General features: G+C 50.5%; 1 protein-coding gene across 1 annotated transcript in view; it reads right to left on the bottom strand.

Moving 5' to 3' along the window:
- Positions 1–250: 250 nt before the first annotated feature.
- The window catches only part of LOC144156128 (G2/mitotic-specific cyclin-B-like), a 68,760-nt gene continuing 53,328 nt past the window's right edge, over positions 251–15,682 (bottom strand). Inside the window, exons 5-6 of the mRNA XM_077687989.1 lie at positions 12,946–13,054; positions 251–358 (exon numbers count right to left, since the gene is read on the bottom strand). Of these exons, the coding sequence (XP_077544115.1) occupies positions 251–358; positions 12,946–13,054 (217 nt within the window). The remainder of the gene's footprint in view (positions 359–12,945; positions 13,055–15,682) is intronic.

The raw sequence follows: 15,682 nt of genomic DNA, 5'->3' as shown, positions 1-15,682 counted from the left end.
TGCGCACCCTGTCCGCATGCTGTTTTAACACTCCAGCTAAGCATCGTCAAGAATGCAACAACGGTTGTGGGGCATACTCTGAATGCCCCCCAAAAGCACACCGGCTATCTTAGTGATGGTTTAATTCCTCCCACCCGGTCTGAAAAGTGGTGTTTCATATCATTTGGAATAGTGCCGTAGGTGCTGCAGAGCCGTTGGTGCAGAGCTAGTTCCGCTGAAGCCGAAGGTGAAGCATCATAGTCGTTCTTGCTCAAGCCAGCGACCCCTGCCGGGCAATCTTTTGAAGCAGGGCACTGCTGGCTAGGGCCTTCCCGCTGACCTCGTGGTTGTGTATCGCCTTGTACTTTTCATAGGGAGCCTGCAACCGAGGGGACAAAGGGGTTGCACAGTTACCACTGCACTTGGGAAAGGCAATTAAGGCAGAGCTATGGCAAGCCTTTATTTTCGGGTGCACCGTGGTGGATGAGGTCAATATAGCTGTGGTTTCTCTGGTGCACAGGAGGAACGGCTAACAAAGGGAACACTGCGGGAGAAACCTAGAGGGGCCGGTGCTCGCGCGCCCCCTGCCCGAAACTGCGCCAGCAGGAGTTCTGTTCTTTTTGTGCTTGTTTTCCCTCCCGCATGGCCGCCCGACGTTCACGAATGGCTGCGGCTTCTCGCTGGCCAGAGGGATCCACTCTTTTCATACTCAACCGCCGGTGCGCTCAGCGCCCACCACGCTAGGCTGCGCGGCTAGGCCTAATATAGAACAGCCCCCCCCCCCCCCCCCCCTTCGCCGCCGCGCGGCGGCCAGCCAACGGCAGCCACGTCGGCAACCAACGCACCTCAACGCATGGCGCCCGCTTCGAACTCGGATGAAGCGACTCCGACCACCGACATGGACACCTCGACGGTACCGGGAGAGGACATCGACCCCTCCGAAGTGACCGAAGAACGAGGCTGGATGGTCTGCTACCGCAACCGCAGTCAGAAAAGGCTTCAAGCCCTACGCGCCGAGAAGCCCTCGCAGGGAACGGTGAGCCCCTATCCGATTAAGCAAGGGACTGCTAAGCATGCACTACGTCTACCCCCACTACCACGGGAGCACGTGAAAGTCGTTTTCCGCCCGCAAGGAGGACTCGATGTCTCCAAAATAAGCGCCGCCATCCTACGCTCGGCAACCCTCGTTGCTGCTGGGCTCACCAAACTACAAGCCTCAGAAGACATCCTCCGTCCCAACGCGGCTAGAAACGTGTTTGTTATGAGCACCCCAAGCATAGAGAGGGCGAAAACATACAGCATGGTGCGCCAACTCAACATTGAGAATCGCGCCTACAGCACCCTCCCTTATGTGGCCTCCCCGGAAGACACCTGCAAAGGAGTGATACACGGGATTCCGCCCGAGGACACACCGCAAGACATAATTGATAACATCGTTAATTCTACTAACCCCCAGGCAATACACGCCAGACGTATGGGGACGACAAACACCGCTCTCATCGCATTTGATGGACCTAAAGTCCCCCTCCTTATATACTACGGCGGAGCGGAATTTCGCTGCTACATACACAAGCAAAAATCGGAAGCATGCCTTGCCTGCGGAGCAGTGGGGCATAGGGCTGACGTGTGCCCGAATCCGACACCCAGCCGCTGCCAGGGATGTGGGCAGAATACCTCAGAAGACAACCCACATTCGTGCACGCCTAAATGCCCCCTCTGCAAAGGAGACCACCCTTTTGGAGACAAAAGCTGCACACAACGCTTCAAGCCACCGTCTTTTTCAAGCAAGCCATCCAACATCCAGATACCAAGGCAAGACGGTGCCCGACATCCATCCGCGCCCCGTGGGAAGACAACGCCGCCAGGCTTCCGCAAGCAGAGCGCTGCTGCTGATCCACCTGCTAGCACGGAGGAGAAACCTGGCGCTACCCGTGCATCGGGCCCTGCGTACGGACCCAAGCATCCCTCCCAGAAGATCAACAATTCAACATCCGCAAAGGTGAGCTGGGCTGAGATGGTAGCTCCCCGAACATCACCACCATCATCATATAGCGAGGTAGCTGAACTTAAACAACTCCTATTGAACACCCTGGAAGAAAACGAAAAGCTTAGCGCCAAGGTAGCTGAACTACAAAAACAGATAGCCACACTCACCAACGCAAACGTGGCCGATACCAATGGCCCCATAGATAGCGATTCCAACTCCCCCATGGAAAGCGAAGTCGTGATTGCATCACATTCCCTCTGTAGTCCCCCCAAAGAGGAATCGAATTGTAGCTCCATCTACGTCACAAAAGTGGAATTCATGGCAGGCATTGAGAAAATTTCTAAGGAGGTTAAGGAGGCCATGAGCCCTAGCTACAAACCATTTCAAGCGCAGGCTGATCTTATCCTTTCTAAATTATCAGCCTTGGAAGCACGACTGGCAGAAATAGAATCTCGACCATCTCTTAAGAAAGCATCCAAACCATACAATCGCCCCTCATTATTAGACGAAAAAGACCATGGCGCTGAATAACATCATCATTTGGCAGTGGAACTGCAGAGGATATCGCCGAAAGAGGGGCATCCTTCAGCAGGCCTTAGAAAACAATCTTGTGGGTTCGATCCCTGACGTAATTTGCCTACAAGAAGTTGGTGCAGTAGCCAGATTAGCCAGCTACAAAACTTTCATGCCTAAGTCCCGAAATCCACCTGCAACAACCATTCTTACTCGCCGTAATGTGATAGCGCAAGAACACGACATAGACAGCGAGGTGGATCACACATTTATCGAAATTGTCACAAACGTAAATCGGCGGACTAGCCTATTTGTTCTAAATATTTACAGCAGTCCGAGGGAAAAGGACTCTGGCCCTCTTCTTTCCCTAATCCATGGAGCTTTGTGTACAGCGGGTAAGCAACCCATAGTCATCCTAGGCGATTTTAATGCGCAGCATTGCGCTTGGGGCTACCCAAGGGCCACACCTAAAGGGCGCCGGCTGTGGGAAGCTGCACAAAATGAACACCTAACATTACATACCGACCCCCTGTTTCCCACACGTCAGGGAAACAGCGTCTGTGCAGATACGACACCTGACCTAACATTCACCAAAAACATAACAGGAGAGGTTAAATGGGTGAACACTGGGCAGGACTTTGGCAGTGATCATAAGCTCATCCAAATCGAGGCACCCGCATACCTAAAATCTCCCCAAAAAAGAAACAACACGTTCATCGACTGGGACCTCTTTCGTAAAACAACACAAGACACTACACCTACACTCGACACTCTCTCAGAATGGGAGGAGGAGTTACGCAGCAGGGTCGGAAAAGCAACCAAAATCATACAATCAGACCCCAGCCTACCGCCGCTAGACTCGCGTCTGTCCAACCTCATCCAGGCTAGAGACAGCCTCAAAAACAGACTGATCCGCCACAAACACAGCCGTGGCCTACGCAGAAAAATAGCTTACATTAATCGGGAGATTGAGAATCACGCATCCAGATTGGTATCGGAAAACTGGTATTCATTATGTGATTCCCTAAATCACACTTTCAGTACCAAAAGGACTTGGAATATCTTACGCCACCTTCTTGATCCGACGTCGACCAAGTCGTCCCACAACCAAACGGTGTCCCTTTTGATACACAACTATCCGGGGACGCGACATGCACTCATCACATATTTACAAAACAAGTACATACCACAAGGCCCTCCAACAGAACACCCACCATACACCGGAGAGGCCAACGCCGCCTTAGATGCACCTTTTACAGAAGCCGAGGTCAAGGCTGCCATTTATAAGCTAAACATTAGGTCGGCCCCTGGCCCTGACCAGATTACTAATAAGATTCTTCGGCACTTGGATGACTCATCCATTACTGGAATCACGGCACTTTTTAATGAATGTTGGACACAGGGTAAAATTCCGGAAAAATGGCGAACGGCCAAGACCATACTAATTCCAAAGCCTGGAAACCGCCACACATCGATCATCTCAGACCCATATCCCTAACATCGTGCCTAGGGAAACTACTAGAGCATGTTGTTTTGACCCGACTCACTGAACACGCCGAAGAGACTCAGCTGTTCCCTCACACCATGCTAGGATTTCGCCCTCATCTATGCACTCAGGATCTTATGTTGCAACTACAACATCACATTTTGGATTCGGCATACGCGCCAAAGCACACAACTAAGGTTATCCTCGGCTTAGATATCTCCAAAGCCTTCGACACTGTGCGACACTCGGTCATACTACAGATGGTGAACAAGAATGGCTTTGGAGAGCGCACGTACAACTACATTAAATCGTTCCTCTCATCTCGTATACTCACCCTTCATTTCGGAAACATCCAATCGGACCCCATTAAACTGGGTAGCCTAGGAACGCCCCAAGGATCAGTACTGTCACCTTTCTTGTTTAACCTCGCCATGAGGGACCTTCCGGCCCTTCTCTCGGACATACCCTACCTGCATCATTCCATATATGCAGACGACATCACCCTGTGGATTGCTCGAGGCTCCGACGGCCAAATTCAGGAAGCCCTGCAACGGGCAACCCAAACCGTTGAGGAGTACGCAGCCGTGCGCGGCTTGTCGTGTTCCCCCCAAAAATCGGAGCTTTTCATCTACAAACCAAATCATAAAATCCCACCAATAATAACCGTAACCACATCATCAGGAGCCAACATTCCCATAGTTCACTCCATAAAGGTTTTGGGACTCCGCCTAAATGCTAATGGCCGGCATACAGATGCACTCAGAGAGATCGAGAAGGGGGTATATCAAACCACCCGACTCATCTCCAGGGTTTCGACGAGGCACAAGGGCATCAAGGAGTCCAACCTCATAAAGATGGTGCAGGCCTTCGTCATCTCGCGCGTTACATACGCATTGCCGTTTCTCACCCTGCGGAAGACGGAGCAGGAGAAAGTTGATAGCCTCATCCGTACGGCACACAAGCGAGCGCTCGGCCTCTCCCAACACACATCAACTGCAAACCTACTGCGCCTCGGGATACACAATACCCTCTCCGAACTTATAGAGGCACAGCGAACCGCACAGCTAGAGAGGCTTTCTCGCAGCTCTGCCGGTCGGTGCATCCTGAGGTCTTTGGGCCTGGTACCCCAAACACCACACTACACGCGACTTGTTGCCATTCCGTCTCCTCTGAGGAATGTCATCAGAGTGTCCCCAACGCCTAGGCGAATGCACCCCATCCACAATAAGGAACGCCGTGAGGCAAGAGCGAAGGCCCTTGCCAAACAACACCCACCGGGGTCTCCTGTGGTATACACCGATGCCGCCCCATATCAAGACAGGAACGCATCGGTACTAGCGGTGGTCGACTCCAAGGGGAGCCCCATCTCTACAGCATCTGTAAGCTGCACTTCCTGCACAGAGGCAGAGGAAATGGCAATTGGTCTAGCCATAGCCCACAGCCGGTCTCCGCATCTTAACATCATAACCGATTCTAAATCGGCCGTACTAAATTTTTTAAACGGCAGGGTATCATCTAGAACCTTGCAACCATCTCGCAAGGGCCCACACCTCATAGCCGGACCTTCCGCATCATCCGGTCACCGGCACATTCTGGCCTGATGGGAAATGAGAGAGCCAATGAGACTGCTCGAGAAATGGTTCGCCGAGAGCCTCATAGGACTCCTGAAGATATCCCGCAACCTTTCGGCTATAAGGACCGTCTCCATACTTTCGGCGATATCCTTGACCATTTCCGCCAGGATAGGACAATTTTTCCACCACCGCATCCATCGCTCAGTCGAAGGCATGCAGTCCTTCTCAGGCAGCTCCAAACATTATCATTCCCCACTCCGCATCTCATGTCCATCATATATCCTGGCGAATATAAGGACGCTTGCCCCTTTTGTTCTGTGGAACGAGCATCACTTCACCACATCATTTGGTCATGCCTATTAATACCCGCATCACGTAGAAGAAATCATCCCATCCTTCATAACATATCATCCTTAACCGAGTGGGAGGCTGCCATCTCTAGCCCAGCTCCCCACGTGCAAGAAGCCCTCGCCCAGTTGGCTGAAGACACCGAGCTCCCAAAACACCGGGAGCCCCGCTGTCTAGATGACTGAGCGAACAGCTCAGTGGTGCAATCACCACAACTTTTGGGCAAAATAAAGTTATTACTACTACTACTACTTCTCGCTGGCGAAGTTCGGCGTCGGCGGCTCGCTTGCGGCGCTTGCGCTCAGCATCCGCAGCACGCCGCCGCGCCGCCTTCTCTTCCCGCGTAGACATTGTCGATGAAGTCGATGGTGAAACGTGAAACGTGCCGTGAACCCCCTGCCGCGGCTATGACGCAACGTGGAGCGGCTATGACGCAACGTGGCGCGGCTATGACGCAACACAATCCAACACAATCCACTTTAATCCAATCCAATCCAAATCCAAACCAATCCAATCCAAGCCAAGCCAATCCAATCCAATCCAATCCAATCCAATCCAATCAAATCCAATCCAATGCCAGACCGACGGGGAGCGATGCGGACTACGGACGCCAACGCGGGTGACATCGTGAGTTACTGAAATGCTCTGCATTTAAAAGAACGGAACTTTGAAGTACGCGCCAGGACCGCACCAAAGAGCGAATGCCAGCGCCGAAACACCCAGGCATCATGGACAAATATGGCAGCGCACTGGTCATCCAATCAGAGAAGGCCGCGCAGGAGACCAGTGGCGCGCTGGCCTTATATGAACATGTAAAAGGCAAGAAGCCAATGAGAATGTGCCCCGAGAGAGCCCGGAGGGGATAAAAGCGGGGTGCACAAAGAGAAGAGGAGGAGGCAAGAAACGGGAGGCAAGAAACCAGGAGGCGGTAGGAGGACATGCGCTTCAAGGACTGAGCTAGGGGGACGCGGCCAGGCCATTGACCATGCCATCCGAGCCTGGGCGGGAGCGGGCCGACTTCGCATCGGCACCGACATCCTAGGTGCACCACGAACCTGTTTCTTCGTGGCGCCAGCGTCATCGGTCGGGCACCAGTGGCCAACGTGCACGCTCCGTCAACGTTCGTCTCGACGGCTCCGAAAGGCTACGTTCATGCCGAGCCTACCTGGGACCTCCAGCGGCAGCGGCTACCAGAGGGTAGCCGCCGAGGAAACACGCCGCCCAAGGAATGACCGCGCGCGTCGAAGGCCGGCATCAAGGACCTCCAGCGGGAGCTGCTACCAGGGGGTAGCCACAGAGGAAACAAGTCAGGACGCGTGGACCCACGCCGTCCGAGGAGTGACCGCGTGCATCGAACGTCGGCACCGAAGCGAGACGAGTGTGGCTACCACCGAGTCGCGGCCATGCAAGGGTGCGACACATCAGCGCCGATGACTGGGGTAGGACAGTTCAATAGGGACGCAGTTATAGGACACAACTAGGAGGTTGTGGTGGTAGAGACCACTTAGGACGTGACAAAATGAGCTGAAGTGAACTAGTTGTGCAGAACTGTATTGTAGATACTTTTAGGTTTTGGTTTGAATTGCACGTTGGCATATTTAGTTTGAAGTTTGATTGTTATCGGGTTTGTGCAATTGATTTATTAAGTTATTTGCGATAGGGTTGTTTTGAAGTGCATTAAATGTGGGCTTTGTTAAACCTGTCAACGCCTTTCCTGCGTCCATATCTCTGAAGTGGTGAAGACAACCTCACCATCCATTCACGTGACAATAAAAACAATTGGCGAGCCTGCCAGGATTGATTCATCCTGACCCGGGATATTTCTATCAGGCCCAGTCACGTGTTTTACCAACTGCCAGAATGGATGTGGGAAAGCTGGTTTCGTTGTGCAGCTCATTAGACTTAAGTAAGGAAGAGGCGATGGCTCTGTTGGACAAATGTTCGCGTGACGAAAACACGAGGCCTGATAAGGAAAATGCGAATCTTGATAAGGAAAACGCGAGGCTTGATAAGGAGAAGGAATTGAAGCGCGAGGAAAACGCGAGGCTCGATAAGGAAAGCGCGGAGCTTCATAAGGAGAAGGAGGTGCTGGAAATGAAGTTGCGCTTGGCAGAGACAAATGAAAAGAATTCTCGAGTAACCTAGATACGACCTTCTCAGGAGAGGCGACGCCTCGTGCCCTAGGAAACTGATTGCCCCGTTAGATGAAAAGCGTGACGATTTGGACTCTAATTTGCACCTATTTGAAAGAATAGCCGTAGGGCAGGGGTGGAAACGGAGTGAGTGGGCCACAGCCCTGAGCACGTGCTTGGTTGACGAAGCATTGAGTGTCTTTGGTAGGATGCCCATGGATGAGTCGATGGACTATGACAAGGTGAAATTAGGTTTGCTGCAGAGGTTACACCTTACCACGGAGGGCTCCCGCGAAAAGTTTCGAGCTTCCAAACCGGAAGACCATGAGACAGCCAAGTTTTCTGTCACGCTCCTTTCGAAATATTTTGACCGATGGGTAGAGGTGGCCGAGACGCCCAAATCATTCGAGGGCATTAGAAAGATCATGATTGCTGAGCAATTCTACGAGTGCTGCAGCCCGGAGCTGATAGTGTTCCTGAAAGAAAGCAAACAGAGAGGGCTGGCGGAAAACTTGGAGTTTGCGGACAAGTTCATGGCGGCTCACTTCCTAAAGAACTTAGCGAAGCTGAAGCAAGAACCAGTGAAGGTAGGAGATGATCAGAGACAAAAAACCGGAGGGGCAGTGTCTGGAGCATCCCAGAAGTGTTTTCTGTGTGGTAGGGTAGGGCATAAGGCCGCAGAGTGCAGGGTGGAACCCCGTCGAACGCCCCAACACCTGTATCTCAAACGTTCAATAAGAAAGGACACCGCACAGAGGACTGCTGGTCGCTAACCCCAGACAAGATGGCTTGTATGATATGCCCCAGGGTGAGTCCCCCAAAGTGCATCCAGCGGAAAGACGAGGAGGGCCAGGTAGATGTTAAGGTAGACGCAGAGTCTGGCCCGTGACATTGAACCGAACATGCCTGCCGTATATGGGGAGATAAGCGGCCGACGCATGTCAGTGTTAAGAGAGCTGTTCAACTACGGTACTCGTCAGAAGGCGCTTGGTCAGAGACCAGGATTTAACTGGAAATAAGACGGTCATCATCATGGCGGATAACACTAAGAGGTTGCTGGCAGAGGCAGTAATCGAAGTGCACACCCCGCACTACTCGGAAAGATTAAAAGCTAAGTGTATGGAGGATCCACTGTATGATATCATCTTAGGAAATATACCTGGTGTAAGGAAAGTAGATGATCCAGATCACAATTGGAGGTACAAGTTAAAGTTGAGCGAAAAGCGAGGGGTCCGGGCAGGTACCCAGCCTGTTGATGAAACAGCGAAATCGACAGTGGGAGTAATACAGCAGTGCACACCAGCGTGAAATCCGAAGAGGACAGACAGATGATAACAGTAGAGGCTGCAGTGTCGCGAGGGTTGATGGTAACACTAAGCGCATTAGCGTATCAGCAATAGAAAGATGCCTCACTGTAAGAGTGCTTTTGAAAGGTTGGTGAGGACGTTAGGCGAACGTAAAAACCCATGTTATACAAGTTTAAGATAGTGGAGAGAGTTTTGCTTCGCCATTGCACCTTTCTCGGGGGCAGACAATTGAATCAGATAGTAGTGCCAAAGGGTCTCCGAGGTTCAGTTTCAACGGTACGACATGGCAGTACTAGAGATTGACATCTAGGAGCACGGGGGACGGCTGCCAAAATTACTGGAGAATTCTTTTGTCCGCGTATAAACAATGACGTCCGAAGATATGTGAGAGCGTGCGGAGCATGTAGGAAAGGGGAGAATGGGAGGGCCGTCGCAAAGGGGAGAATCGTTGGTGAGGTGCAAAGGCGGCCTCGCCTAAACAACCAACACAATGCGGCATCGTGCTCAGGTGGTTGGCGTGGGCGTAAGGGAAACAAAATGCGCCTTCAACCACTAAACTATTGTATAACCAATGCGTGCCAGTGGTGAGTTTGCGGAAGAGTGAAGATGAATAAAAAAAGCTGGGTAAAGCCATGGAGTTGACCTGGACAGTAATAGGGCCTATAACGGTGACGAATAAGTTGAGTATGGTGAAAAGGCAAGGGTGGAGATATGAATGAGTTAGGAACGAAGTTTGTATTGAAAAAATAATGGTGTCAAAAGTGACATTTATTGAAATGTTTGGTTTTGGTGCTGGTAGAGCAGACTGTATGCGTAGGTTAGTGTAACTGTATGAACTGTCGCTGTAAACCTAGTGGTGCCAAAGGGCGGATTGAGGAACAGGAGGAGGAAAAAAGTTTGTATTTCGCGCGTTCGTTTTTCGCACTGCCTTGATAGTAGTTCGCGTCGCATTTGACAGATGGCGCCACCAGTCCATGGCGCGCGCACCGCTCGTGGGACCTTGTTCTCGGCGGTTGTACTCGGTCTTTGCAAGAGGTAGCGTCAACATCCCCCTCGCGAGGGGCACGATCAAATGCAGAGCATTTCCGGGGGCGCACGACGTTAAGTAGTTTGCGTTACGTTAATGTTGTTGCACTTGTGGCAACTGCTGACGAGAGAGCGCTCGTCAGCAGTAATTTGAAAGAGTCAAGGATATAAGGCGTGTCCGTAGCATTCCGTTCTGTGTCGGCTTTGTGGCGCAGTGGGTAGAGCGTTGCGTATATTGCGTCCCGCCCGCAGGGTCGAGGGATCGAAACCTGGCGATGGATTGTAATTTTTTTTTATATAGTAGGGACAACGACGGTGCGGACTACGGACGCCAACGCGGGTGACATCGTGAGTTACTGAAATGCTCTGCATTTAAAACGTTATTTGTGTGTGGATTCACGTGGATTCACGTTCACGTGACGTGGAGACGTGGGATGCACCTAGGTTAACCTTTACAGCAGTCTGGCAGCAGTGAAAATAAAGGCTGCTGCAGCTTGTCATTCATGTTGTATGCACAGGTGGCTTCGATGTCCGTGCGAAACAGCCACAAGAGAACACTACTGCTTTTTACCAGAGTTTGAAGACAAACAAGTCTGTGGATACCAGCCTCCACGGCCGACCCCTATGAGGCGAATTTTCTTAGCTGTCACCCTTTCATCTTGTCACTGCCCACATCAAGAGCTGGTGGTGCAACTTGGAACGTGTTCACCACAGGAATTGAGACGTCCAACGTTCCCCGTGATGTCGCGATACTTCTCAACTATCGATAGTGTTTCGCTTTACATCACTTTTCACCTGTGCACGACATTTAGCGCTGCCTAACGGGAACAACGATATGCTAATAATTAGCTCTGATACCCCAAGGAATGCTCAGTACACGAAGTTTTTTCCGATGGACATCATGGTTACACATGGTTGGGGCGGTGTTAAAGGGACACTGCAGTGATTTGGAAACATTGCGGGATTACTAGCGCGAATTGTAGTCCGGAGTCCATAGGCCATGTTTTGACCATTCTGAGCGCTTTTACGTGAATATATTTAGTGGAAAAATCAATTCGAAAATGCTGTCTTTCTCTCTGCATCCTCGGCCATTTTCTGTGGCGTTTTATTGTGACGTCAGGGGATGACTTGGCATGACTCGAGCTATCCGCACGGCTCGCCAACCTTCCGGCAGAGTCAGTCAGCCCAGCGTTTAGTCCGCCAGCCACCGACTTTCCTTTGTTAGTTTGTACACTGTATCTAGCTCCAAGTCAAGGTCGCTCCACACAATGGCTGCACAAGCGCACATGCGACGCTTTGCTGACTGGTACGCTAGTAAGAAAATCTTTGCCGTTTGAAGGCGGGAGAAGAGTCAGCAAAGTCAATATAGGTACTAAGGAAATAAAGTGAACTGATACTTTTACCGTACAACGTAAAACTAGGGAGCACGAAGCACTTGTTTGCGCTGGGAGAACAAGCACAGCGGTCAGCAGTACGACCACATATGTGCGAACGCTTTTCCGTCTAATAAATGCAATTTCTAGACGTGAGATAATGTGGAAATTTGAGGGACGCTCAGTGCACGAGCGCTATAGAACGAATAGTCACCTAAGCTGGTTGAAGTGCTGAAACTAAAGTATAAACTGGTTATACATTATATACCTTATAATTCCAACGGTGGCAGCACTGGCCCGTGGCCGAGTGGTCTGGAGCGCTAATGTCACAAGTTGAAATCCCCGAGGGTACATTGTTTGTTTTTGTAAGTGGACTATTTTCGGACGATGTTTTCTATAGTGAGTTCACCACTTATGGACCGTAACGTTCACTGTTCCACGAACTAGTTCACAAAATGCGTGCAGGCTGACAATGACGCGCAAGCGAGCGAGTTCTCGTTGGCGTGCAAGTTGCAATAAGCACCGACTGCTTGCGGGCAGTGGGCACAGGCCAGAATCAGCACACCCTTGGCCTGGTGTGAACGCGCTTTTTGCGGAACAGCATGGGTGAGGCAAGCTCTGAATATGGGGGAAAGCGCATGGCATTTGGGCGTCTGTGGTGACGCGGAGGGGGGCGTTCATCCACTGCGTAGTCCTCGGCTAGTGATTGCTACGATTCCAAGTCGTTCTGGGAATCTTATCTTAGGCATTTTACAGCCGTCAACATGGCAGAAGCGCGGTATGACGATTACTGAGATATCGAGAATGCCCACCCAACGATGCCAAACCAAAGAGAACCAAAACCAAAGAGAACCAAAACCGAAACTCAGAGAACCAAAACCGGAACTTGTTTGAATGCTAACCTTGGACATCGTCGAATCAAGGTGCATCTCTTCGCGTCGTCACAGCGTTTAGTTGGTGCGGTCACCGCAGACCGCGAATGGTAGTTTTTCTTTTTTCGCGCTTTATAAAATAATTACCGACTTATCAACCGGATAAACGATGAAAAGTGCGTTAATTTGACCCAGTCTACTCAGTGCAAGCAAAACCGGGAGCTTGACACATTCACTTCAGTGTCCCTTTAAGTGACAGGTAATGGAACACCCCAGCCCCCCTTGCAATATTTAGTTGGCGCAGAAGGGAAAAAGAATCAGCCGGAAAAAGCGAGGAAGGTGCCGCACGTTGTTCTTAGACGTGGGTGCCTCGGCCAGGATGGCGGCCATCTCCTTTATGGTAGGCTGCAGGGCCTCCTCCTCATAGCGACTGTAGAATGATATGGTAGGACCCCAACTGCAACAGAAGGAGATGCATGACAGTCACCCTCCACGTCCACCGAATTGTCACAGCGCAGAAAAGACGACGACAGTCAGCACGGTGTTTCTCGCCTTTCGTGCTGTGTCCCTCCTTGGCACGAGGAACCAACTTGCCCAAACACCCACCTCTACCCAGAGTCCCTACCGTGCAAGCACAACGGCAACATTGGCTCTGGTTGCAGAGGCAAGATGAGAAACCAACAGGCGGCCACTGCAGCATGTTCACTGGCACTTGAACGGTATCCGTGGCACATGTGAAGGAGACCACGCAGCGTTCGCTCACTGGGAAGCACTTTAGTCAACACTAGTACTGGCAAGCAGACGCGGCGACGCTCTCGTGTGCACATGCACCTCCCACCCTTCTAGGCAAGCGGCTCATTACCAACAAGCTTCCAGGCAGACACAGCCGCGGCCGAGCAGATCCAGGTCCCTTGCCAGCCAGCACCTTGAGACATGCTGGCAAGAGAATCCGACATAATGCACGACTCTTACTCCACACGCCAATAACGCAATTTATGCAACTGCGCGATAACGAAGGCCGTAAAAATTGCTGCACCAGCGGTGTCCACACCTTGTCTAGCTTTGGCGCGGGCATCAACGTACAAAGCTAGACAAGTTGACCACTAATGTAAGCACCCGACATAAAATTCTCAAGAGAAACAACCTTGCGCATCATTTCATTGGAGAAGCGGGGAATGTGCCAGTATACAGCTAGGCTTTCCTACATCCGAGAGTGATCGCAGGGGCCGTCGGAGCCCAAGCACGTTACTAGGATGGGAAAAGTGAAGCACGAGGGTTGAGACAGCCCAGTGTGAAGGAACTACAAGGCGCTGCAGACGAAGCTTTCTGTTGCTCTGCAGCTAGAAGCAGCCAGTGCATTGCAGCTAGGCCTCCTGCTACAACTGCAGCAAGTCAACCACTCTTAAAGAGGCCATGCAGAGAAAACACAAGTTTGGTTCACTCGAAAGATTGCCTCCTTAGAATCATACCGACACCACTTTTAATCTAAACATCGCCGAAATAAGCTATATAATTAGGAAAAAAGGGAATGGCCATGCCACTCACTAGCTCGTTTCGTGCACTGCAATGCATGATGTCATATGCATAGCCATTCTGTTGACTGAGGCTGGCAAAAGCCAACGCAAGCTACGCAGGGCTTATAAGCTTACAGAACAAGCTATTTTCACTTACCTGAAATGCATATTCATGTTACAGCAATAAGAATTGTGGGGTAAACAATGGGAGGGACGAAACTAGACTCCAACATATAAGTACCACTGTGCACTGCTGTCGATACGGCGCGCTCTATGCTTGTTATAGCTGCACAGCAGTCCAGCGCTTTGGGGTTGTCTCAGACGATACTGGCCGACTGGCGTAAGCGACATTGCCGTAAGTGACTGTGTTTGTTTAACATACCCCATGTTTCACGAATCTGTTAGTACATACCGTAACAAACACAACCCAGATACAAGTACAGCCCGAAACAGAGCAACGGTGAACAGCGGTGCGAAGCAGTGTAGTGGTGCCAATAAGGAGGTATGATGGTAAACAAGGCTCTGCAGTCCACTGCAGACTGAGCGGCGCACTTGAATTTCGCTTGAAGACCCTTCCTTGCAACATCACTGCCAACATCACAAACAACACAATTTGGCAGGAGAATCAAAACTTATTGTCTTAGTGCATAAATCATCATTTCAAAAGCACACGTAACATTATAAAACACCAAATCTTTCGAATAAAACAAGCTTGTATTTTTTCGGCATGCCCGTTTAAGGCTGTAGACGCCTGAACCTCAAGTGCACGACCGCTCACTTGTTGAAAAGGGTACACTGAGCATTTCTGGCGAGGGGAGTGGTTGTAGTTTGTAACTAGAAATAAGTTTACGTATCGGAAGCATTGAAGTGACTGATAATTCGGTTTTGTGAACTTTAAAATGCTTACAAAAACATTCGGAAGTTTCAGGTATGTGCACAGTGAATGAAGGAAGGAAAAAGGAAAAAAGCTGCACTGCAAGAAAGCAGCTGTGGCCGTAAGATAAAACTGTAACAGAAGAAATCCAGGCGGCTTTGTCAAAGCAGTGGCCATGACGCATTTTCACCGATGGGAAGTCGACCTCTGCCAGGTAAAACACGGTGGTGGCCAGGAGAGACGTACACTGGCATTCAAAATGGCATTGGAAGAATGCTCCGCTGGCGGAACTACAAATGGTGAACATTCCCTAGCAAAAATTTCAGTAGAAATTTTTATTGGTCCAATAAAAATAATGTATTGGTCCCCTAGGTCAGGCTATTGGTTCTATTTGAGTATCTATAGGACCAATACAAAATATATTGGTCTGATAGAGTGACATGTAGTGACCTCATTGATAAATTGGCATTGGTTGTATTGTTCTCATAGACCAATAGCTATTGGTTGTTCCGCCTAATAGACCAATAGGGTATATCCATTGGTCAAATTCATTGGATGGTGCTATCAGTTTACAGGTACTAATAAAAAGTAGAGTTGCTTGCTTTTTTAGCACAACTGGAAGGTCTCTTGTCAATTGGAGTTGTGATTACAAGCTGCATTTCGAGTTGTAGGTCCAATATCTGCACATTTCTAAGGC

The sequence above is a fragment of the Haemaphysalis longicornis genome, unplaced genomic scaffold (assembly GCF_048455015.1).
Source record: "Haemaphysalis longicornis isolate Haplotype H1 unplaced genomic scaffold, Haemaphysalis longicornis Haplotype H1 scaffold_1, whole genome shotgun sequence".
Taxonomy (NCBI): Eukaryota; Metazoa; Arthropoda; class Arachnida; order Ixodida; family Ixodidae; genus Haemaphysalis; species Haemaphysalis longicornis.
The sequence above is the reverse complement of the archived record's forward strand: the minus strand, read 5'-3'. Positions and strand labels throughout refer to the sequence as shown.